This window comes from Pieris rapae, chromosome 10 (genome assembly GCF_905147795.1).
Source record: "Pieris rapae chromosome 10, ilPieRapa1.1, whole genome shotgun sequence".
In the NCBI taxonomy this organism is placed as follows: Eukaryota; Metazoa; Arthropoda; class Insecta; order Lepidoptera; family Pieridae; genus Pieris; species Pieris rapae.
In genome coordinates, this window is record NC_059518.1 from 8,429,416 (window position 1) to 8,457,181 (window position 27,766).

Here is a 27,766-nt window from a genome sequence, read left to right on the forward strand (position 1 = left end):
TAGGTATGTTAGTTTTTGAATAATTTTTATTATTTGTTCCATTTTGTAAATTGTTATTATGTTATTATTATGTGTTCCATCTCTGGTTATATATTAAGTGTAATTGTTTGTTATTAAATATATCTTCTGTTAGCTGTAGGATTATGATAAGTATATAAAAATTTATTCATTTAAACTAAATTAAAAGAAAGAGTTAAACAAAGTCTTATTACCTAAATTGTACAAGCACTACTTAATATAATTACTTTATTAAAATGGTCTGACTCTGCCATATGCTTTCATAAATCAGTCGTAAAATAGAAATAGGCAATTAATTTAGTACCTGATTTGTACTCTGATTAATAAATAAAATCTCTTTATATATATCATTCTAATGTTCGTGTGTATGTTAATGAAGTCACGTAACCGGCTGGTCCAATTTGAAATTATTTTTGTATCCGTTTGGGTAGCGCCCTGGATGGTTTAATTAACAAATCAGCTTTACATAGCGCTGTAGTCGATATCTAGGTTATTTATTTATACTACTATATAGCAAATGAACAGCTGTTATATTTATAAATCTGTGCACGTGTCCGTAATTAAACTAAATATATGTACAGATTTTGGTGATTTTTTTTGTGTTCAAGTTGAGTCGCGAATGATTTACATTACTAGATATTTTTTTTATACGTAAGAGGTGTAAAGAACAACGTCTGTCGGATCCGCTACTTAAATTTTGAAGATATCATAGTAAATGAGACTGGATGTCTCGTAGGGCCGCCAAGCCTATTGGGTCTTTATTTGGCCGAAGGCCAAGGCCTTTAGCTGCGAAATAAAATAAAAAAAAACATTCCATCCGTATTTACACTGAAGAACTGTTCCTGAAAATAACTATTACAGGATAGGATGTAAAATAAAATGCGTACAACAAACATAACAATTTATTTTAAAAATCACATTTTTCCTTAACCTACTTAATAGACGATATGTAATATACAATAAATTATATATAAATGAACAATTTTAGGCATTAATTATCATAAAGTATATTTGTAACAACATTACCCGTTCTAAATTAGTAAATGGAATACAGATTATAAATTGTGACGTATAGGTACATAAAATACGCCATATTCAACGATAAGTGACGTCACATCAGTCAGTATGAGTTTCCTCGTTTATGTATAGCGTATACCGAACAGCTTGACATTGACAGTTTGCAAAAGGTCAATGTTTATTTAAATCAAGTTGCAGTCTCGTCTTGAGCGCTATCAAATATGTCAAGCGTCAAACAGAAAAATGTTTGATTGACGTTCTAAGAATTTCAAAGGTCATAGTTTATTTCAACTTGGAAAATAGCAAATTTTATAGCCAGTGAAAAAATTAATTAAATTATTAAACACAATTGACCATAGACTTATTTGGTTAAGTAATGAAACAATTGAATGTTTAATTGTTGGTCGCGGAACTTACTTTTTAAATAACTTATTTTTGATACAGTCGTACGTATTTTATTAACACTTCACCAATTCCAGTAAAATAGTCATCACATACTTGACCTATCGTATAAATTTTATAAATATATTAAAACAAAGTTCATATATACACTTTTCAGAAGTACACAGTGAGATTCATATGTTCAGCCAGAGTTGGATTTGTTGCTTCCGCTACGGAGTCACGTTCGTTTGCCTCCTAAGAATAATTTAAAAATTAAACATTGATAAAATTATAAGTTTATACTGATAATGCTAAACAATACTACATAATAGTAAATGGTCTGTAAAATTGGTTAGAAATTTTCATGTCAAACATAGAGTATGAAGAAAAGAACTACTACTACATTATACTTATAAAAGTATATTAATATATATAATCTTTATTTCAGGGTGACTTATAATTTTATGTTTTTGTATTCGATTTATTTACCCTTCTATTATTTATTTTAAAATGTATTTTGGTTTACTTTTAATAAATACTAAAGTACTGGAAATGCATAAAATAAATCTTTTTAGTTGTTCGAAATATATACATATATTTTATTTTATAAATTTATTTATAAAAACATTTATGAAAGCAAAGTTTATCTAATTAGTGTAAGCAATATAGGTACACTAACCGTGTGACGGTTATCGTCCCAGCTAAGCTTCTTAACGCGTGCAGGAATTACCGTACTAGGCCAGGCGACGCCCGATCGTCCCGCCGCGCCCGCTATGTGATCGCTCATGAGCGCAGCTCCCGCTCCCGCTGTCCGCTCCGCTCCACTTATCACTTCGGGTGGAGATGGCGCCACCTTACTTTTACCTGGCCCGCGCTGTGAGTTTTTTACGTCTGGACAAAGGATAATTAAAAATGGTTAAAAATAGTCCATTAAAGAAACATCTATTTAATAGTTCATCACATTACTTGAATACGTTCAATGCCAGACGCCTCGTCAGTGCGTTGCTGGCCTTTTAAGAATTGGTACCCTTTTTTAAATGAAGGCAACGTATAACAGTTTTTTTTAATTGTATCAATTATTTTGATTAAAAAACAGTCCCCCATACACACATAAAAGATTAAACATACTATTTTGTTCTTGCCGTATATCAAGGCTGGAGGTGGAATCGAGTATAGTAGTGGCTCCCGCAGACACGCTCTGTAATGATCCGCTAGTAGCCGCTACTACTCCGCTGCTTAGCTTGTCTGTCGTTTCGCCACCGCCTTTGGGGCTACGGCGACGGCTAGAAATATGGTAAATTAAACAATTATAGTACTGTTAATTTTTTTATAGCCAACTTAATATGACACACGTCTAGGGAAAAAAATATTTCAATTTTACAGCTACCTATCTATTTATCATAAAAATATTTATATATAAATTTTCTATGCGTAAATAAACTCTTTAACGCCTGGGCTGATTTTTATGTATTTTTTTTGAGTTTTCGATGCGTTTAGATTTAAAATAAGATGATTTTTTTACGTTTGTCGCGTCCGCTCGTTAGTTTAAACGAATTTCAATTACCTCAAAGGATTTTTTTATATAAAAAATAATACTAGAAATCTTTAGAACGTTACCATTAGAAACTTACACTGTACAAATATATATTAGAAGTGCACACACAGCCAAAGCCAGAAGCACCAACGCCACAACAAAAGTAGCCAAGACACCACCAGCACCCGCTGACGTCACTTCCGCACCCAGACCAGCACCACTTACATGTACTGCTACTGGGACCGAACTCTGCAAACATTAAATGAGTCAGGAAGGATTTATATAAATTAAATTTTTTTTTTTTCATTTTTTTTCCAGAAAGTCCAACGGAAAGGAAAGGATATTTATTTATTTAATTTACTTGAAAATTGTTTTTAATATACGCTAGAAGGTTCGGACGCTGTCGGCCTCTCTCGTCTATCTATCGTCGTACCTGTCTTGGCGGTGCGCCGGAATCGTGTGCGGTGGCCACTAGATGCAGCACCGTAGTGTTGAGTGACGTCACCGCCTCACCACGCAGGAACAACTCACCCGCCGCGTTCACGTAGAAAAACCTAATGATGTCATGGTATGATATATCCATATCTCAAATAAAAAATTTTAACATATCTTAGTTACACTGAGATATTTAGAGACCTAAGCGTGACTCCCGTATGACAAATGGGAGTGGCTAATATTTTATTCATTTATTTACAAAAATCACAATTCCGTCCAAATCAAGGATGCATGAAAAAAAAGTACATAATAAAAAATTAACTAACAGATAATATAACTTTTGTCAGTTCACTGAACGAACAATAAAAATAATCCGTAAACCTATTGTACCGGGTCGTCGGGATGCTTTAAATAATAGAGGATTTTATTTTTCCTCTATATTAACGACTCGCCTACAGCGAGAATATAAACGAATTGTTAATTTCTATGTAACGAATGAATGCTATGTACTGGTATATAATACTGGCAAGCTTTCGTAATAAATACATAAATCAAAATTAGTTATTTAAAATCTTTTACAAATCACGTGCTGTTGAAATTTATTATCACATAGTCATAGTATCTTTATTCATTTAGGTAAACATGTACACTTATGAACGTCAAGGAAAACAAATTAAATTAATCGTAAATTAACATTTACAACCAGTTCGCAAGTCAAGGGCGTAGAGCGGGTAAGAAGAACTGGCAAGAAACTTTCCGCCACCCTTTTCAATCGCCAAGTTTTTAATACAAATTGTTTGAACTGGAGCAAATCAATCCCAAGGATTAGGATCATTTAGGTATTCGTCACATTTATAAAAGGCTTTATTAATTAATTTACTTTTAACAAGGGCTTTGAATTTATTTAGTGACAGTTCTCTAATTTCGCTTGGGAGTTTGTTGTAAAAACGAATACAATTTCCATATAAGGAGTGGTTTATCTTCTGGAGCCTGGTTGGTCGCACACTCAAATTAGTTCTATTACGCGTATTATACATACAATCTCACCAAGAAATACTTACGGCGCATGTAGTCCTCTTAACGTCAGTGTAACACTATCTTGAGCATCACCATCGTAAACGTCTAACTGCCCCACTTTGATGAGCCCCGCACTTGCCCCACTTTGGCCATTCACACCATCTTGCCCCGAGTCCAAATCAGCGCGGAACTCGTAGAGAGGATACCGGAATCGCGGCTCCCACTCATTCACATTGTCTACGGTTATGTTTAATGATGCTGTATCGTTCTGTAAGTGTTGGTCTATATTAGTAACCAGATTTATGTGGAGACTTTTTTTGGACCATTTCAGGAATATTTCAGGGAATTCCATGAACCACTATCTATTGGTGAGAAATGGAAAAATTTCTTGGCAGGTTGGCAGAATTTTACTAAATATTTATTTATTTATTAACACTTCGTTGCAGAATAATACAATTTACATAATGAAAAGGAGGCCTATGGCCATTAGTGGTATATACACAATGTATAATTTTGTACTCTGAAAATCTCAAAGATCGTCAAAACGTGACGATTTTGGCTTTCGATACTAGACTAACAAAAAACTAACTTGACTTATTATGTATTGGGTCTAATAATGCCGAGATCTATAGAGCGCACTTACACTTTGCTCAGACTAAACTTTCGAGTTAAGTCATATTTGGTATTTATAGAGCAAACTACGAATCTCTCGGAGTGTTGGCTTAGCTTAATCTCAAGTCCACGAAATCGACGACTTACCAAAAACTTTGACTATAAGCCTAACAAAAATAACCGAAACAAACAAGTCCAGAACTAAGCTAAAACATTTGCCTAATGCCTAGTAAAATTTGGATATTTAGACATCACTGAAAAAATGAAGGTTTTCGATAAAGTGACTTACAGTAGCGCCATCTGTCACCATGACTTGGTAGTAATAGGTGGCAGCAGTCTCGTAGTCCAAGGGCTTCCGTAATAGCACCTCGCCTAAAGAGTTGATCGCGAACTTCTCCAAGAAACTGCGCTCTGACACGTAGAACTGGAGAGGACGCTGCAAATAGTTTCATGTTTAAAGCTTTAAATGTAGAAGCGCTTTTCGCTGGATTACGCAAATATTCGCACGTTTAATGCTTAAAATGGCAAAGACGTTACGTTTCTCAAGCGGGGAATCGAATTTGTTTTAAAAGATGGTCGCAGTCTGTTTAAAGATAACAAATACAAACTACATATTGGTACAAAAGATTCGTTGAAAATAGCGCGCTATGTACATATTATTATTCATATTATTCGCGAGATGCTTTTACTTAACCTTATCGGTTGCGAAATACAAATCGTTGAGAAAAGACTACGTACTAGACTCTAGTCCAATCATAAACACGCGATACATTCCGCTTAACCAACAATATTACCTCGAAACGCGCTATAGTTTCATAAGCCCTTCTTGTTCAAGCGGTGCTTAAAGGTCAAAGCACACATATCAACTTGTAAAGAGGTTGTCACCGTATCGCCGTTCGCCTCGCCGTCAACCGCATCTCCTGTACATCACCTCGTTGACGGCGCTTACGGCTCGGCAGGAATGTCGCGGGAGGGGAGAGGGTCAAGGGCGGATGAGGAGACGTGAATTGGGTACGGAGAGACGAAAGCGCGGGAACTGCAAGTTGAACACGCACCGCATCGCGGTTCGGAGCCTGTTCCGAGGCGTGCGATTATGTTACAATTCCGATTAGTGTGCGTTGCAGTAGGGAGTTTCATACAAACAATACTGAATGGCTCAAGGTGACGATTCCTTTCCGAGTTGATATGTGTGCTTGAACCTTAAAGATATTCAAAGACAGCTCTCAGATGTTTCTTTTTTCTTTCTAAATGAGTGTAAGATTGTACTAAGTAAAACTCCACCCATGTGCAGCTACGTTACTCCTAGGAGGCGTTAATAAAAGTAGTATATATAAAAATTGAGAGTAATACTCACATCAGTATGCGGGGAAGTGTTAAGTGTGAGTACCAATGTTCCCACGGCCGCGTCCTCTGGCAGTCGTGCGACGTACTCTTTTCGCGTGAATTTTATCTCTTTTTGCTCAGCTGTTGCTGTGACTCCAGGTGTAACGCTGGATCCGGGTGGCAGTTCAACGGCTGCAGAAGCCCCTCTCCCCACTCTACGTCTCACTGATACAGTGGCTAACGCATATCTGTCTGGATTGTCCACTTGCATCGCCTACAATGTTCAAGTTTGGTATTTCTTAACAGAATCACGGGATATGGATTAATGTTTCGGGATGAATAAAATGATAAAACTATGCAATTAAATATGTTTAAAAGTAAAAAATAAATAAATGTCTATTACAGTGATGTCGGAAATTGTTGATAGATACATTCTATATATTACGTATATATATGACAATTTTTTTTCCACATCCTTATGTTTTATATATGTATTATAAATTGTTCGTCCTTTACAAGAAACACGGAGATTTAGACATTATATAAATAATAGTAAAGCCTTACAAAAGTAGTTCTAATTAATGTAATGTTTGTTTCTTTACGTAATTATTTACCAACGAACCAAACTTGATTTAAAATAACGCGCCAGGTTAGTTTTGAATGAATTGCTAAAACATTTTGGCAGGGTTATTTTTTACGCCGGCTTTTTCTCTCGGCCTACACCCTCCGTCTTTGCCGATGAGTAGGGATGCCTACAAGTTCGAATTGATTGACGTGGAATAAGTGATACCTAGGTGATCGTTCCAAAATAAACGTATTTTATTTTTAAGTAATTTAAGACTTGTTTTTATTTAGCAGAAGTAACAATTAAGTTTTTTCTTTTAAGTATTAATTTCATTTGGTTTAATTACAGTTTTTTATAAATAACTAGCAGACTCGGCCAAGCATTGCTGTGGCTAAGGTTTTTGTTATATTACATAGTAGTAAATTAATCAAGGGAAACCGTAGGAAAACTTATGTGAAACGTTGGTACCACGACACGGACCTAAACTAAACTACCTTTAACTCAGCGCCATCTGTTAGAATTGTATCAAATAATAAACAAAGGTTAATGTTATCGTAATTTTAGTAAGGATGCCTATTTTTTTTGAAAATGAAATATAGCCTATGTCACTCAGGAATGATGTAGCTTTCCAACAGTGAAAGAATTTTTCAAATCTGCCAAGTAGTTTCGGAGCCTATTCAATTCATACAAACAAACAAACAAAAAATCAAACCTTTCCTCTTTATAATATTATATATATATAGTATAGTATAGATTATGGTACGTAAGTTTTCTTTTTATACATTTTCTTTATCCATGTAATTTGTTTTGGCTTTGTATGTTGTCTTAATGTTTTCTTGTATAATATATGTCGCAGCCAACATAATAAGCCGTTTAACTGAAGGCCTGAAAGATATTCAGCCAGTTGATCAACAAAACAGCTAGGCTAGATCGATGAGGTTTCTGTTTACTTGCCTAGCCTGTCAAATTAAATTTAGTTCCACTTTCTGCCGCTCTTAAACTCGAAACGAAACTGTCAAACTGTCAATATAGCGTCGGCAAACTACAACTTTGATGGTGTTTTTAAAAGTTTGATGAAAAGTAACAAGAACAATGGCAGAATGCAATAATAATGTGAATTTAACTGTGACTAATTCAAACAATTTAATTTTTAAAGATTATCGTCGGTCCAGACAGCCAGTTTATTAAATGTAACAAAAGTTTCGGCTGAATATCTTTAGTTAGTTAAACGGTGCTGTTTAGTTAAAATTCTAGACTGTTAATTGAATGGCATATAAAACTAGTTGGTTGCGACATATATATAGGATATGTGTAGCTGTGAGATAATTTATAATTAAATAAATGTTCCTTCTATATTTACATATTTGTTACTTTAATAGGAATCCGTTTGATCCAATAATCTTTATTTAATAAAGTTTACGGAACGTATACTACTACAGAGCCAATAATCCGCTTAAAACATTCTGCAATTGCAGCACAATTCTCAATCTTTATATATTAATTCAATTCGATGTAGGCAAGTCAATCACCCCACAATACCAATAATATTAAAGCTTCCGTTTTAAAAAACGAACTGCTGGGATACTTGACGTCAAATATCATCACAATACTAACAATGGGAGTGGAGGATAAGGCTGTTACTAACTGTGCCTAGGCCGTATTATTGGTGACGACTAGGGGTTAGTGGGTACGCAAAAGCGAGACTCACATAATCTTCCTTCACTATATTGCACTGCAGAAGGGAATGCCTAACGTTACCTAGACATCACGTGATATATTATACGAAAAAATTTAAAGGGTAAAAATATTGTGTAAAATATATTTGAACTTATGACCAAAGGCCCGTTTCAGGACTCAACGTCAGAGGTGTCGTGAGTGTATCACCGGCTTATTTAAACGACTTAAAAAAGTGTGGTTACAGTTTGATGTGTATGTGTAATATTCTTGGATTTTGATAATAAGGGATCTAATTATAAAAAACGCGTGCTAAATTTTATAGGTTTGAATGTTTGTATAAAAATTTGGCAAAACCTAATCAAACTCAGTTCAGCTTTTTAAGATGGGTAGCCATATTTCTAGAGATAACGAGGTAGCAATGACGTTGTCAAGACTTCCTTACTATTTGACATACCTTGAGTACAACAGTAAGGGGCAGGTTTTCCAGTAGCAGAGCAGTGGCAGCGAGACGACCAGTGTCTCTGCTTACACGCAGCCTTTCAGCACCAGGTCCGGAAGCGGAAAATACCAGAGGCGCATTGATGCCTTCATCCTGATCCCATGCTTTTATTGGCCCTGGATTTGTCTCAAGTTCGGTCCCCTATAACCCGAGGTGTGTTATGTTATTTACACTTTTTTTTGCAATAAACCGTATACTTACATAAATAATATAAAGAAATAAAAAGATGGGAAACGGGCTGTCTTATTGCTTTCGGGCGATCTTTTCAAACCGCAATCACGTCGAGATAAAGAAAAGGGCACATAAGAAAGAAGAGGACAAATGAAAAGGAAAAGGGCACATGACAAAGAAAAGCACATATGAAAAGGAAAAGGGCACTTGAAACATAAAAGTACACATGAAAAAAAGACACTGGAAAAAGAAAAAAGGCACGTAAAAAGGAAAAGGGCACGTGAAAAAGAATAGGGCACTTGAAAAAAAAGAGCACATGACAATGAAAATAGCACATGAAAAAGAACTAAAGTGAAAATTCAGTGCTTTCGTTTAGATCAGTTAGTAAAAAATGGGGATTACGATGTTGACAGACAGACCGAAGAATGGTGTAATGACCGGAGTAATAAATATAAAACCCATGGTGTTATAGTTATTACTCCGCAAAAGAACTAACAACTGTTAGATTGCGCTAAGGTGTTCCTATCTAGGAAGTGTTTCTATCTTACATAAATATATACTTACGTCCTGAGCATCATCAGGTATCACAGCAACATAGTGCTCATGCTCAAACTTGGGGTTTTGGTCATCCGCATCCAGCACTTCCACGTACAATGTGGTGTCGTTGTACCGGGGTGGGGTTCCCGCGTCTCTGGCCCTCAAATTCAACGTCAGATTGTGAACACGCTCGTAGTCCAATGGCTTGGCGATCACCAGCGTACTATCCAATTCGTGAAGGAACTTTATGTACTCCTAAAATATTTATATTATATATTATTTGGATTGTCTATCATAAAATGGAAGTGGCTTCAAGATGGTAGATGGAAAAAATGAGTAAAGTTTTGAAAGGGCCTAGTGAAAGGGACAATCCCAAAATGTGATGGGAGGATCTTTCCAAACTACTGGCTCACTGGCCCTAAGTGGCTTGCAAAAGGCTATTTCTCTATATCATTCATTATAGTCCACTTAAATATAAAATGATATTTTTTTGGAATTCTGGAAAGTAGAATCAAATATACAGAATCTTATTAAGTGCAGTGGTGCTTATGATAGCTACCCACATTCCGTGAATATAATGTCGGTAGTGTAAAATGAAATCGAAGGTAGAAGGTTTTTATAGAAGGAGGAAGCATATAATACAGACACACATGGGATTAGAAAATACAGTTTTATCTTATCCAAGTGCTGTGAAGAGTTTAAAGCGTCAGGATTTAATTCAAGTAAAATTATTTTTAGTAAAGAAATCGGAATTACAGAATGTGGTCCTGGCAGCACAGAGTAATGGACGGTTGCATGTGGTCCTGGTTGATCCGGATCTGTGGCAGTAGCGGCCGCAACTCGGGCACCAACAGCGCTGAGCTCAGACACACGGGCACGATAGGGAGCTCCTGACCAAACTGGGGCGTTATCATTCACATCCCATACCCGTACTGATACAGGTATCACGAAACTCTGTAAAGACGCTAGCGTAAGGGTTTCTGGTCTGATGAGTCCAAGGATAACGTGGCTCGGATTGTGATTGGTTCACCTGGGCCACTAGTTCCAGTAGTTTTTACATTTATATAGATACTTTCTTTTGCGAAATAGCGAACTGTGCAATCGACGGGAAAAGATCTTCGCCTCCAAAAATGTTAGGCACTTATAAACGTCAAATTTTGACAAGATCTGTCAAAACAATTTTTATGACGTTCGACACATTTGACAGCGCTTTTGTGACTTAAAAAACGAATTAGAAAATATGTTGGCCGTGTGGCTGCAGTGTGCGACTCTCATCCCTGATAGGTTCGATCCACAACTGTGCACGAATGTACTTTCTTTCTATGTGCGCATTTAACAAGTCGAACGGTGAATGAAAGCATCGTGAGGAAACCGGCTTGGTTTAGACCCAAAAAGGTGACTTGTGTCAGGCAGAGAGAACAGTCAGGCAGTAGACAAACGATCATAAAACAGACACAGAAATCTGAGGCCTAGACCTATAAAGGTTGTAGCCACTTATTTATTTTTATATTTTTCATTAGGCGAAATTTATATAGAACCAGCTGACCCGGCAAACCTCGTTTTGCCATGTATATCATTTATGGTTATTGTGCCTCACTCGACATAGATAGGTATAGTTTGTACTTTTTTGTAGATATTTATAAGATCTACAATTACTTAAAACATTTCATGGTTCTATCTTTAATAGTTTAGGCAGAGTACGCAAAATAAGTAACTTTTTTGGTTGATTTTTTACACCTTGTGTCCGAAAAATCCTAATCTTACGGAACCCTATTTTTGTTCAAAATTAAATATAGCCTATATTACTCGTGGATAATGTAGCTTTCGAATGGTGAAAGAATTTTTAAAATCGGTTCAGTAGTTTATGAGCCTATTCATTACAATCAAACAAACAATGTTTTCCTCTTTATAATATTAGTGTAGATAACTTAGAGATTTACGTTACGATTCTTGTTACTAAATTTTTCTAAAGAATCCATTAAATGTAAAGATTGCAAAAAAGTGCTTGCTGTGTACTCACAGGGTCAGCTGTGTGCCGCCTGTCACAGCGCACGTTAACGTACACGCTGGAGGGACCCAACTTTTCCTCCCGATCCAGAACTCTGAGGAGCGTGATGTTCTTAGTCCCTGGTGCGATGGCCACTGCTGCCCCGCGTTCTTGCAACTTAAGGGATATATTTCCGGACTCGTCATCCGGGTCTCCATTTACGCTTAATGTGCCTGTCAAAATAACCCATATTTTAATATAAATAATTTATGCTATAGTAAGATGTAAAAATGCATATATTAATTAATACAGACGAAACTGCCCGTTGCCCACAGTATATATCTAATACATTTGGAAACAGCATTTGCATACAAGAAAATCGTACTGATATTGTAAACGCTGGCACTGTGTCCATGGCGGTATCACTAAACACCATGTAAGTTTATTTAAACGCCCCAATTTTTTTCTTGTCAGATTAATAAATAAATAAAAGTTTATTATGTTACCTATTATACTACCAACAGGAGTATCTTCACCGATGAAGAAGCTCTCTACGGCGCCGCCATTCATCAAGTAACATCGACTGTCCTGGATAGCTGAAAAATCAAAGGATGCAAAATACGTCTCAATGAATTACATTTTCATCGGTGATCAGTTCATAGCTTTGAAAAATTCAAGATGTCGGTCACGTTCTTTGATCGTCAATTGTTAATTCAAAATAATCAGAACAACGCAATTCGTCAGTTTTATATGTACTTTAGCAATGTAAAAAGTATTTAGTGAATTTCAATCAGTTGCAAATTTTATATTATATAGATGGAATTACCACATTGCCATAATAACCCAGATATTTAAGTCAAAATATTGCAATCAATAAAAATTAGCGCCGCCTTTGAAATAAAAGAACAATACAGTGAAGTCACGATATGAATTAGCTGATTGATCAACGGCTGTCGGCTGGACAAAGTCGGTAGTTAGCGTAACGCTAAGGAGGTCAACGATTTCCTATGAATGGTTAGGGTTTGAACTGTATTCAGGTCGTTACAATAACATTCTATAATCATACCTTTCCTTTCAAAAAGGAAGCTATATAATACATATGATCTGGGCTCTATAAAATAACCTATTTTTGATACTTCAGTTGCCCAGCAATACTTCACTGTCTTATGGGCAGCTTTTTGACTGCTTTTGGCAAAGATGGCATTAGGAAAGGGTTGAAGCCTTCGACATAACTATTTATTTATAAGTACCTAATCACTAATAACACTACTACCATTTTGATATCATTGAAGCTATGTATTATTATAAATTTATATTTATCATTATTATTTTACATAATTTTTATTTTTTTCGACGTTTCACGTGCTTTACAACGTGCGTGGTCACGGTGACTGAAGGAAAAGGGGTGTTGAATGTCAAAAAGTATCACAGCTGTAAAAACTGTTTTTATCTGTATTTATTTCCCCGGAGTTGATATCGACTAAAAGATGAATCCTTTTTTTATAGCTGTGATACTTATACTATACTGTGATAATTTGACATTTAACACCCAGAAATTTATGCTAATAAAAAACAATACTATCAACATTTGAGGTGGAACTTAAGGAAATTGAAATAAAAAAGGCTTCCTTATAGAATGAAGACTAAGAAATATTTGAAACAACATACCGTTCACACATAACCACGGAAAAAACATCTTAAAAAAGATGTCAATTGCAACTTTCTACAATCCGTGCCTTTATTTATCTTAATATAAAAAGTTAATTAGGTAGTAAAAAGAGCATGTCACAGCTTGATGAAATTAAAGTCATAATGTGCGTGAATGTATGTAGAGCGTAAAAATGATAATTGTGCAAAATACTACGTGTGTCTAATTGACAAATTGTGACCGAGTGAGAAATGGGCATTGCGTGCTATCGATATCTTTAGAACCGTTTTATTGGTACGTAAAATGAAGGTAAACTTGTGGCACTGATAAAAATGCAGTTAGGATAACATTCTTACTTGCTTTATGAAACTAGCACATGAAAGGATATTGTAATAGTAAAACTACCGGACCCGACAGACGTTGTCCTACGTGATATTTCAAGCGATTAAACAAAAGTACCGAATGCAGCGCCATCTGCCGGGCTGATTTGTGAATCTAAATCATCCAGGGCTCCAGCCGCCACAGTCTAGCCATTTAAGAGAAGTTCAGTGGCATAAACACGTACAGCGGAATTATATATATAAGCTATCCTATCTTTTAAGTTGGACTACACAGGGTGTGCGAATTTAATTGAAATCGGTTAAGCACTTTAGAAGTCCATAGAGACATAGCGACATAGACAACTTGACGCGTAAATTAAGATTAAGATTTATCACCGTTATGACTGGATTTTGGGCGTGAGGCATTAATGATACTTCTCTGCCTCTCTCAAAATGTATATTAATTTGTTAGTGGCATTATTAATTACGCATATAACAATGGTAATTACTTATTCAGCCTTTATTTCGGACAAGTTTATTTTTCTTTAGCCGATCCCGACTAAGGCAGATTAGACCCTTGCAAGAATGGAAGAGAAGGGCGAGTAAGGGCTTCTGCCCTTACTCGCCCTTCTCTTTCATTCGCCCCATCCTTGACCAAACCTTGCCTGCAACCAGTTTCATTTCATCTTCCCATCCTGTACTATACACATTCTTTTGTAAATATAATCGAACAATGAGTTATTAAAATATTGTATAAAACGTAATAATTTTTAAAATATATTCACTTTTTATTCTTAATTTAATACCATTAAGCCTCACTGAATTCGATCAGTTAGTCTATAAGTTTGTTGAAGAAATCATTATATTCCTATCTAAATAACGATCATAACCAAAACATAATTGTCTTGAGATGCGTCATGCGAAACCGTACCACTTTCATTTCATCACTTTCACGTGATCTATGTCTGACCCTTGACCATTTAGATTACCTCTATAATTTAGACAATTATCTTTAGATCTCTATAGTTTATTACATAAAACTATTTAATAATTATTTGCTTTATGAGTGGTGTAAAATATTGATTCGCTACCTCTAGATTTCCTCATTTATAGTTCAACGAACTTATTACAGATTAATGCGTGAAATAAATACTTACCAGGTTAAAGTGAGATAACGGCGAAACTATTTTATAGTATTTTAAGTGGCGAGTGACCATGCTCAGGCAAAGCTAAAGTAACATAAGTTGAAGCGCGAACTAAGTATTCCATCACAATTCTACGACCATTCATATGGTCGTCTGAAAACTTAGTTTGCACATTCTTTGAGGGTAATATTTAAAGCCAAGGCATAAAATTGTATTTGTCATATAGAGGTCGTATTTAGTGCTCATCTTGACTGTAAATCTTCCCTTACAAGTTAGCCAAAATACTACCATAGTAAATTATTACTAGAATACAAGTCTACAATTACGGTGTGCATTTTGTATAGAATCTATGAATTCTTTTTTGATTTTATACTAAATCCACTCACCCTTAGATCGAATAGAGAGCGCAATAGCGGCAAGTGAAGGCACATCTCTTCCATCCTTGTCAGCTATTATAAGAAATGTTCTCATTACCATAGAGCATTACTATAGAGCATTAGCGTAGAGATTTCGCATGCGATTCTTAACACTGACGTTACGTTTGGGTTTTTCATGCATTTATCTTTTTACATAGCAATACCAAACAATTAACGTGTGTTATACAAAAGAGATGCGGAAGATTAAACGTTACCAATAAAACAGAAAGCCAAAGCTATACATACCCATAAAGGGTTTTAGCGCCGCTGGATGTAGTCATAACTTAAATTTTAGTTAATTGTATATTGATTGCAAACATTTTCATGGCAGGTGCGCAAAGACAAGCGCGGTGTACAGGAAGTCGGTATCGCAATAAATCCCCCACGACGCTTCCGGTTTATTTCAAAACATAATGGAAAACTATTTTAATTAATTGTTATTTTAAATATTTTTTACGTGTTGGTAAATAATTATTCTTTAAGGTCGTGATTGTTGAAATTTATTCTAAGTGTTTATATAGTAAAGCACATAATTTAGCTTAATCTGGATTTTCTGATATTAAATATATAGGATTTACGAATGTTCAAAAGAATGCCAGATGATTTTCAATTGATAAAGTATCAAGTTTAGCAAACTTTAAAACAATAATAAAATATAATAAGAGTTTTTATTAAAATGTAATTTTGCTGTTATATCATTTATAAAAAATTATACACGAGTAAAATTATGATAATAATATAAAATGCAAATCAAAAACTAATATTGCACTTAGACCAATATACATATAATTTATATTTCTCCATATTTACCGTTATAAATAAACCTTACTGATTTTATGAGATTTGTCTTTTCCCTCAGGTAAAGTAATAATTAGCGTTTTATTTGTATTTAAGGCACTAAGTCTATTTATCTATGATTGATTTCCACTTCCGACTCTTATAAGAACCGATTACGACGTATAGAACAATTTCAATGAAAGTTAATGTGCTAACACATTTCTATAGCTGATTACTGCAAAAAGTTATTTCAATTTATATTAAAAGCTTTTACATTATATCAACCTTCTGTTATATGTACTATATAGAGGAATTAAAACGCTTTCTAACCAAGTGGCAACATGGAATTATATTAGGCTCGCTAAATCCAAACTCGAAGTACCACTGTGATACTCACGCAAGTAAAAGACAACAAGCTAAAACATAACTTGTAAAAAAAGTTTTGATTAATGTAAGCTAAGGTTAATTTACATATAGATATATATTTTAGTTAATTATTTGAAGCGCAAACCAAATGTTAAACATCATCTTATACTATAGACCAGATTCGATAATTTTTGAAACAAAAAAAAATTGAGTAGGATCAAATTAAATAAAAATTTGTGGAAGTAGCTAACCCAAGCCCACTAAAGTATTTCCGAACCAATTCGACTTAGGGTCCTTCAAGAAAAGAGCGTACAAATTCTTAAAAGTCCGGCAACGCACTCGCGAGCCCTCTGGCATCGAGAGTGTCAATGGGCGGCGGTATCACTTAACATCAGGTGAGCCTTCTGTTCTATAAAAAAAATTTCGTGGAAAAAATGTTTTTTAATTTTATTTAATAAAAATACCAAAAACTTGGTTATTTTTTAAAAGTAAAACAAATAATATTTGATTTCTTGCTTATTAAGGGTTGTAGGTAAATGGTCACTAATCGTTGGTCGCTGGGGTCGTCTGTGACGCGTGATTCCGTTTCCTTTCACCGGCTACCTGCTACCGTACTATTGTTTCTTAAAGGCTCAATGTTTACTACCTTTGTTATATTGAAACAATCTTGCCTATATACTGTATCGCGTTGTTATTTTTGCTATTGCGTTCTATTTAATTAAATATTCAATTGACTTTACGTAATTTTCAATTGATTTATTTAAACTTTTACGAGCTGGAGAAAAAAATAATAAAATCATTCCATAGATAGTACACATAAAATGTGTTGCAAAAATATTTATTTTAAGAAAAAAAATTTAGAGATAATTAATTATCTAATTTAAGAAATATAATTATTACTTTACATATTTTTTTATAGAACAGGGGGCAAACAGGCAGGAGCCTTACCTCGAGAGTGCTCGCGAGTGCGTTGCTGGCCTTTTAAGAATTGGTACGCTGTTTTCTTGAAGGACCCTAAGTCGCATTGTTATACATAAATGAATAGCTGTTCCTATGATTCGCTGAAACTTTAGAAAGGCTGGACCGATGTTGCTAAGTTCGGTTTTAATTTTTTTAAATAAAAAATTGTCATATATTTAAATGCAGAAATTTGTGTTCCATAGCTGTAGTATGAGTTCCAATCTCTTTGGTCTGTTATATTTTGTTTTGTTTTGAGTTTTGACACAAATATAAGGTGATACGAAGACGAGTCAGTGAGCAATAAATTCATAATTCAGATATGTATTCCAATTGCGTAATTTGCATCTATGGTAAACGAATTTGCCTGAGTCGTTCAAACAGAAATGTTCCAACAGGATTTCATGGTTCTACACTTGCGTGACCAATCTAGTAACAGACGCAGTCTAGTGCGATTACTAATTACAAGATATAAGTATTTTTATTTTCATATTTAATACTTCGGGTAACAATTTTACTACACATTTTAAGTATATTTGTACATAAGTGTGATTATCGTTTGCTTAAAACGATAATCACACTTATGTACAATATAATTATTGAAATACTCGAACATTGACTCTTTCTAGTCTATACAATATTCTTACCCTACATAGTAATAAGAAATATAAATTTTAAAATTTTCTAAATAAAACCAATAGCAGCTTTGAACCCTAATGATGAACATGATAAGGAGGGTACTGGATAAGTTCTTGCACAGTTTTAAACAGATGAAGCAATTTTAAAGCAACGGTAATAAACAGAGTGTTACGAGGACTTGCGGAACGGATCTCTGAAGACGAGCGGTGTTGCGTCATCGATCACTGACATCGTTAGGTCATAGCGAAACTAGAATAAAGTACAATTATGCTGAATCCCGTTCCCGTTATTAAATTCTAATTTTACGTTAATAATTTATGGGGCAATAAAAAATTGAGCGAATTAGTTTTGGTACTTTCTATAACCAGCCAAATGTATGATGCGTACACTATTGAGTTCGAAATATATTCGATTAAAGACCGTCAATATATAACGAAAAATACATATAAACGTTAAAATTAAGTATACATGTATTTTTCATCTGTTTTATATCAGTGTATTTGTTGTGCATACTTATAATTGATTAAAATGCTTGTTATGTATTGTTACAAACATGTAAATAAATGTTTATCGAGCGATAATCTTAAGTTAAAGAAGTTTTTCACAATTTAAAGAGTCTCATCATGCGTGTTAGCGACTTTCTTTATTTAAGAAACATGATAGACACATCACAAATACAAGATATATATAGAATATATATAAAAGTTATAATTACAGAAATGTTCTTAAATTGATACTGATAAGATTTTTTTTAATTTAAAAAGTACGGCTAAAAATGAAAGGATAACAAATAATAATAATTGTCTATCATAAGATTGACACATATCGCAGCCAACTAGCCTGATTAGCCGTTATTTAGTAGCCTAGTCTTTTAACTAAACGGCGCGCCATTTATTAAAGATATGTTAAGGCCATCCGTACGATAGTCATTATTCGGCAGAAATAAAAAAGATGAAACATATGACATATAAGAATATAAGTTTAAAATTAAATTGTTCTCATTATTATAGTTACTACACTCTTCCTTGTACTTTTTGTTTTTCATGAAACTTTGAAAACACCATCAAAGTTGTGGTTTGCCGACACCATATTGACAGTTTAAAGAGTGTCGTTTCAAGTTTGAGTGGCAAAAACGGGAATTAAATTCAAATTAGCAGTCAACAAGCTAGGCAAGTAATGAAACGTCATCGATCCAAGTCATCTGCCTAGCTGTTAAATCAACTGGCTAAACATCTTTCAGGCAGGTTTGCAGGCTGTTAGTTAAACGACGCCGTTTTGTTAAACGGCTAGGCTGTTAATTAAACAGCTAATTAAGTTAGTTGGTTGCGACACATGCACGAAGGAGAAAACAATAATAAAGATAAAAACATATCAACTTTGAAGAATGGAGTGTTATAGGAAAATCGCATTTTATATATGGGGGCACGTACTACTTTTTATTTATGTACTTTAATTTAGTAAAAACTTTGAAATAGTCATAGGAATTAGACTATGACAGTGCATACTTAAACCACGCACCCATAATATCCTCAGTTGTGCGTTTTACTCTCAAAACGTTCGACGTATTTTCGTCTTACATGAGAACTAAACGTGTGCATAGTTTTCTCTGTACAGGGCATCCATTTCTCCCAGGGAATCGGAGCGTGACCTCTCACTATGCTTAGTTTTTGTTTTCTATTTTAATGAGTAAACACTTCGACCTTCAGGAGGAGGACGAACCACTTATTCCAATCACTTACAATATTAATAGACGTCACACAAAACAATGGACATCCGAAGTCGCTGAGTTAAACAGTGGAGAGGAATTATTACTAAACAAAGTCACGCCCGCCATTTTGATTACTAGAATTATATTATATGTCGTATTTTACGAAAAATCAGGTACCGTTTAACCTTTTGGCAATTTGTAAGTCCATCGATATCACTTAACATCGGATGACCCCGTTTGCCGCCTGTTATTTAAAAAATCGATCTCTATCACGATTTTCTTAACTGTTCGATTTATAAATTGCTTAGGTACTCATAAAAAGATGCATACATGTTCCCATTCACGAACTTCGTTTCATACGACATTAATTTTATCCCATATATATCAACCATATGTCAATTGTTACTTGTTAGATATAAAAACTTTTTGTTGATAGAACTCCATATCTCATGAAGGTTTTAAGGTTTTTTTAATCTTGCTACACATCCGGTTTAAGCATTTCGAATTTAGAAATAAAAAAATCCAAGCAACAATTTTAATGAATGACTACTAGTAGCAATCGTAACGTCCTAAGGATATTGGTGTAATAATGAATTGGTATTGAATCACTTCTGTCCGCATTATACATAAGAGCAATTACGTTTTCCCTTTTGGATAAGTTTCACATACAAGGGATTATTTACGAATTAATTCAAGGCAATTCCTATTATGTATTGTTTTTAAATCGAGCCCAACCCCGCTTAAATGATTTCACTTAGGTATATATCGAAATCGTATTGTACTTATTAAATGTTTTTTTTAACAATGCATGTAAGGACTTACATTTGCGATGTACAGATACCGGCAAACTTCTTGAGCATTAAACAAGGGAGTGGTGGAAAGTTTGCGCATCGTATCGCAGCGAGGGACCAAGTGATACCTAAAAATCGCTTCTGCAAGGACATTTGTTCAAGATGTTTGCCGGTATCTGTAATTGTATGTTCAAAGTACGGGCACCTGACATAATCCAGTGGCCTTACAATCCTATATTGGGCTTCACCTACATCCTATTAAATTTTTAATAAAGAAAGTTAATAATCGGCCTGATACATTAATTTTTGTTAAATTTAGTGATAAATAAACCGTATGAAAGCTAAAACAAAATCTATTGGTGCACCATACAGGGGCGAGATTCGAATACTTAAGGCGCTAGGCCAAAACTGCACATAAGACTTTATCTTAAAAAAATAAACAGATATATAGGCGTGTCTACCTTATGCCTATTAGGTAATTCCTTTACACACTAAGGTACCCACACTTGCCGTTTAATTAATTTAACTAATTTGTACAAAAGTTGAGTAAATAATAAGTTAGGTTTTAATAAAAAAAACATACGAAAAAAAGTTGCATATCCATTTATAACGAACACATTTTTTTAATAACACATGCTTTATGTGTAAGTTACAGGTCAACTTTCACTGGTATTGTTTTAGTAATTTGAACTGTATGTACAATATTTAGGTCCATGAATCATGTTGTGACTGCTAACATATTATATATCGTAACATGTCTTACACAAAATAAAATACAGTTTATTGATTTAAAATGTAGTTTCGATAACTGCATTTATTAGCTATTACTGAAACTGCAAGGTTATCATTATATTATAATACCTTTTGGTTCCAGATATAAATATCGTAATATTTAAAGTAGTTGATAAATTCTAATACGACATTTATATATTTGATTCTTATTGCATTAGACATTACAATTGAGGATAAGGAGTTGGACGGTTTTTAAGCTCCAGATGATACAAAGTACTTGTGTTAAATAATTGAATGATAAAAAAATATGTCTTACACGCTAGGTTTTGAAGATTTTCGTAAACACAGACAATCAATACTAATAACTTAAAAGGATATTTTAACCCTAGTTAAAAGTGAAGGGCCGTCAAACCACCCCAAACTCCACCTCTTTTCCCGCCATGTAAAAGTAGGTCTAGGGTGGTAATCAGATTATATGATATACGATTTCCGTTTGGAATGCCCAGTGTAAAGTAACAAGACTAATAAAAGCAATCGCTGTAATTTGCCTGCCCTGTGGTTCGTTGAAAGGTTCATATATGATAGTTAAACGATTTCGACGTTACCTTATTTAAATCAAAATGCTAGGGACTTGTTTGAATATCATTCTTTGATTAACTGTCTAGAGATTTAATTAACTCTCTGATTTAACTACTTTACTGCGTCATATGTATTAGCCCCTAGTGCCTATCAGCTAACCATTTTACTTTAAGGGGCATATATATAGATTATTTATTTTAAATTGACTTACAAAGAATGACATACATCTTGATGGAAGTCACTTTCTCAGTGGTGATAAAAATTACCTTGAAAAAGATTTATATAAGGTTTTGCTTGGACAATTTATCTGTACAATATAAGATTGTAGCGTGGTATTAAAGCGCGTCTGTTCTCTCCAATCCTTACATTCTTCGGACACGTATCTATATCTGCGTGGTGATCAGTCCATAGAACGCCACAATATGTCTTCCAAAGGAAGGTGGAAGTGATTAGACCGCGTGGAAGGTAACCTACGCGTTGGACTGACCAGATGAAGTCTGCCGTAGGAGGTTCACTCAATGAGATCAGCAAGATGACCTCTGGCAACGATCGCCTTATCTAATGTCGTGAAGCGTATCGCATCTGCGGCAATATTAGAATACTAGGTACATAGCGATTACGACCGCTCTGTCAAGAGTGTACCGGCTAAGAAGAAGAGAAGTATTTAATGTTACCGCAATTTTCGGCTTTAATAAAAATCAGAAAATACATGTTTTGCGCATATAACGTCGTTTTGTTGGTAACGTTGAATTGTTTGGTTTGAGCTTGTAGGACGGAAGAGCTGAACAAATAAACCTCACTCAATCTACACGGACTAGCGTGACCATATCGCAACACGAAACGGTGTTTAATATATTTTACGAGCGTTTTTGTATACTCGTGGATTTATCGAATAGCTTTGTATAAGAGTTTCATTAAGTAAATTAGTTGTTATATCTTCTCTTTTTCGCGTCTTGACAATGTTTTTACGTACCTTGGGAGAGTACGGCCGGCGCTGCGACGAGGAGCGCCAAATATAGCAGGGCGCTCATGCTGCCGCTACCCACCGGACATGTCGCCAGCCCCAGCTTTTCTGTTTAGCCACTGAAAAAAATCTTAAATTAAGTTCAATATGTCAGACGTTATACACGGCTCGGTTATGAGTGTAAAACAAAAGACGAAACGCAGGCTTTTGAAGTTATACTTCTTTTGGTGCGTTAGGGAAAAATGATGAGAGTAAATTTTTCGATGTGCGAGTACACCGTCTTAAAAGCCGACAACCTGAAGTTAGCTATAGTCAACATTTTAGTTTTTTCTTTTGTTAGTGTTGTTTTTTCTGCAAACGTAAAATCAGGCGAAAGTAAGTATCGCCAAAGAAGTATAACTTTTAACGCGTAAGCAATAAGTACACACACGTTTTCTCAATCAAATCGTGTCTGTCAATAATAAGCAAATAAAATATAATAATATAATATAAATAAAATGCGCTATAATTTTGTGGAGGAAAGAAAGCCTTTTCCTCCAAACTTAAAAGAGGATTCCTGGGCAGATTATGCAGACTCGAAGGCCTCAGTGGCTATGATCGGAAAGTTATATTTAGTATTCGAAAGTGAGATTGCAAAAAAAAGACGAAAATAAAAATTATAAAGCAATGTCTGTTGACATGAAGATTAAGATCAAACGGCTATTTTCTAGCAATTAAGGGATCTAGAAAGCAAATACGATTCATTTCACGCATTCAGAACACAAAAGTAGCTAGAAATTCAGCTGAGAGACCTTATCAAAAAATTTGCTCTGTTATTTACTTGTTCAGAAATATTAGAATCGATAATTATTTATCTATTGTATGATGTTACGTTTGAATCTCATGTTAATGAGATATATTTTAAAAAAAAACCTCTGTATTATTTACAATGTTTAAAAAAATGGCGGTTGCATTTCTTCACTATGTTCTTCTTCAACGTTCGAGCGAAAATTAAATGCGCACCTAGAAAGTCCACTGTTGCACATCCGGGGTTCGAACCTACGACCTCAGGGACATGAGAGTCGCACGCTAGGGCCAACACTGCTCAGTACATTATTACTGTATAATAAAAAATCTAGGCCAAATAAAACCATTTTGGTGGCGAAAGAATTTGTAAAAATTCGGTCATTTACCTATATTTGCTTTACAAACAAATAAAGTTTTTCTTCTTGAATTTTATGAAATTGAAAGTAATTCATTACTTTATATAAATATGGGACTAATGTAACTCCCTCCACAAGAGTTAGAAAGCGGAAAACATATCAAAATCTTTTCGGATTCATTCGTTAGTTTCACTTTCTTTCAAGATGCGATTTGCATATATTTAGTGAGCTTGAACAATTTATAAAAACAAAATATTAACTAAACGATATATATTTTTTAATTTAAAATATTTATTGTAAACTCGACCATGCATTAAACTGTTAAATGACAATCACAAACGATAAATGATAATCACAAAAAATAAATTAATTTTCTCTTTAAAAAAATTATTAGAAGTATTATGGTACTGGTAATTCACAGAACTGAAATCAATGTGACAAATTGAGATATTAAACACGTCTAAAAATGTATTATTATTATGCGTATTCAGTAAATGTGTGTTAATGCGAAGATACTATAAGTACTTAATGGGATAACGCCTCAAATTAGAAAACACTATGCAAATTCAAACTTCACTGATATTTTGTAAGATTTACCGATTAAAATCTATACGTAATCTAGGTATGTTCCAATTGGCTGCTTGATCATCGAAGCATCACTTTGTTAAAGCTCTAGGCCTCAACCTGTATCATGTGTCGGCTCGTATAATATTTCGTAATCGATAAGATTATACAATCCCTTGGGCCAAGGATTCAATCACTATTAATAGGTTAACACTTGGAATAACTAGCATCATAATATTAATAGAAGGCAGGTTAAGAGCAATTTCGGATTTCACACTAGTTACAAGCATTTAATATATATTTTGATCAAATCTACATTGTAAAATCTTACCATACTATAATATACACGGTAATGGTATTTATATATATGTACTTACATTTTTTGTATTACTTAATTTAAATGTTCGTTGCTATTTTTATATTATAATTTATAAAGCTTAAAAAACTAATAATTATAATTAGGTTCTTTAGATTTTCACATCAGAAAATATTTTGGTCAAAAATCAAAATCACAACAATCGCGCCAAAACCAGATTCAAACACGCACAGGCTTGTACTATAGAGCGGGGTCTGTTACATATAAGTGGACTAGGTATACTATAGATAATTAATTAATTATTATCATTTTAAATATGAACTAAGTATTAAATAACTCTCCAGAGGAAACTATCGTTATACCTATATATTTTATAACAATTATAGTTTTTTTAATGTTATGGGAAAAGAACCCTTTTTATTTATGCGAATGTGAAAAAAAAAAACAAATACTGTTACGCTATTTTGATTTCTTCAAAATCCTATGATAATAACGGGTCTCATACTAAAACTAAAAAACATAATTAGTTGTCAAAGAAGTTTTTACGAAAAAAGATGGTAATATGAGTTTCTATACTCAGTTTCTTATTAGAAATTCAAGACAATCGCATTAAGATTAACCTTTCCGTACCGCGCTAATTTCTTGAAAACAATAGACGTAATGCTATGGAAATTATCGATATTGCTTCTACTATGTCAATGTATCATTGCGGAAGTAATTTCTTAGTTTCGGTTCTTTTCGTTCTTCGTCTATACTAATATTATAAAGAGGAAAGGTTTGATTTTTTGTTTGTTTGTTTGTATGAATTGAATAGGCTCCGAAACTACTTGGCAGATTTGAAAAATTCTTTCACTGTTGGAAAGCTACATCATTCCTGAGTGACATAGGCTATATTTCATTTTCAAAAAAATAGGCATCCTTACTAAAATTACGATAACATTAACATTTGTTTATTATTTGATACAATTCTAACAGATGGCGCTGAGTTAAAGGTAGTAGTTTGGCAAGACGACGTTTGCCAGGTCAGCTAGTTGTTAATATAATAATGAATACAAACCCTTTGCGTCACGGTAATATTTTTTCAATTTCTTTGGTTCGAATGGTCACTAGCTTATCATATAAATAAAACTTTTTGTCATACATTTACGTCAAAATTACACAGCAGTTTTTTTCTAGTTTATGTAAAACGTTTATATAAACTAGAAAAAAAACTAAACGCCTGAAGCGCCCATAAGATACTTTTAAGAAAAATAGCTTTAACATTTTCTTCTTTTAATTTTTAAATATGACACCCACATGACGCGTAGCGATGGTCAGTATGTTTTACAAGTATGCTTGTAGCGTGAAGGCCAGTGGATCGTAACGTAAGGGGCCGCGTCACTGGAGAACCCCTCAGTACAGGTGCACTCAACTGGAAACCGGATACTACACCCTATCACCTACCACAAGTTAACGTCCTAGATACGTTCCCGAAACACTTAACTCTAAAGAAACCAGCGAAATAAACTTTTTTCTAGATAACTTTTTTTCTTTTATGTTCCTGGCCGAAAAGAATGGTCTAAACTTGGATAAATTGTGCGATACTTGTTGACATATAAGTATAGGACATTATGAACCGCTATTTATGAATGTAGAGCTCCCCGTTGTGTCGTCACGCAGGCTGAGCCTACGACGCGCTACGGCAGCTCTCTCTGCCTCATCTGTTGAGCAGGTTAGGGCTCAATTTTAAAAAATCCAACGGGGCTACCAAAGTGTTTATTAAGATGATTATTGCTTTTGCTTTGATGTCTGATATGCCGTTGATATTTGGGTGTAACAAGCCTGTATAAATCAGCTAAAATAAGATGATATTTGAGAATAGAATTTATTATTTTATAGTTTATTACCAACAAACTAGGCGCTTTGTTTTATATGGTTAAAAGTATTAACCGCCTCGATTAAAACGAATGAATAAAACATTAAATATTCTAAGTAAATTAAAAATGGCACATGTGTGGCACGGAAAATCGCCAAGAAACATGCAAATCATTAATTCACTTTAAATAGGGTCGGCGCCGTACTGTACACTCCACTGTTTCAAGATGTAAAACATAAACATTGCTGTGCAATTATCAACGTCCATAGGAAAACAAAAATCATACGAAAACTGGGTATACATAGACATATCTCAGGATGGTTAATCTATAAGAGACATGATTAATTCTCCAACCCTGTGGATGACGTGACGGCGGGCTATATTATGTAGAAACAAGGAATCAAGATTAAAGAGGTCAATGACCTTAATTACAGACAATGTCGGGCATTGTACTGGCATAATGCACCACCGCAAAACAAGTGTGATGCAAAACGTATCAAATTGCAACCTATCATTGAGACTTTCCTTTACTCGCTTTTTAGACCTTTGTCGATGGTTTTTAATTCGAGTATATAAGATGACAGTTGACATTTTTTGTGTTATGGTGTGATTAAAAATAAATATTAGTGCATGGGTTTCTCCCTAGCTCTCTCCTCCTTCACTTCATTGTCAATCGAGTTAAATTTTTACTATCAAGTAAATTTTAAATATAGTTGATAAATGTTACGTGTTCACAGACAGGATTAAAATGATTATCTGAAAAATACATTTAAATAAAAAAGTAACTTTTATTAAAAATACTAAATCCAACTTACCTTTCAACTTTGCGAAAACCTGTAATGTATATATTATTTGACTTATTACACGAAAATATTTTCCATATATCGCCACAAGCACAAATAAGGCGCCAAAATTTAAGTCAGATAAAGAAAAATTATGAACACGCTTGACGCACAACGGAACTACCGTAATGGACTTTACGCATGGAGCGATCGTCAAAGACTGCACTTGTACGATCGTCGTCACGCGTGGTGATTGTGGACAAGGGTTGAAGGCGACATGGAGCCCTAAAGT

General features: G+C 34.3%; 1 protein-coding gene across 3 annotated transcripts; it reads right to left on the bottom strand.

Moving 5' to 3' along the window:
• Positions 1–906: 906 nt before the first annotated feature.
• LOC110994032 (protocadherin-16) lies at positions 907–27,708 on the bottom strand. Of its 3 annotated transcripts, none has more exons than XM_045629901.1 (16): positions 27,508–27,708; positions 22,825–22,934; positions 15,273–15,335; positions 12,280–12,369; positions 11,807–12,006; positions 10,543–10,740; positions 9,814–10,041; positions 9,034–9,219; positions 6,369–6,611; positions 5,304–5,450; positions 4,447–4,670; positions 3,384–3,504; positions 3,048–3,199; positions 2,545–2,699; positions 2,147–2,307; positions 907–1,671 (listed from the first exon to the last, which is right to left on the bottom strand). In XM_045629901.1, exons 2-16 carry the CDS (start codon positions 22,880–22,882, stop codon positions 1,591–1,593), a joined length of 2,307 nt encoding a protein of 768 aa, XP_045485857.1. In that variant the 5' UTR covers positions 22,883–22,934; positions 27,508–27,708; the 3' UTR covers positions 907–1,590. The 3 variants fall into 3 exon arrangements, with proteins under 3 accessions (XP_045485857.1, XP_022116195.2, XP_022116196.2); XM_022260503.2 differs by having other exon boundaries at positions 2,096–2,307; XM_022260504.2 differs by lacking the exon at positions 15,273–15,335 and having other exon boundaries at positions 2,096–2,307.
• Between the last annotated feature and the right edge of the window lie 58 nt (positions 27,709–27,766).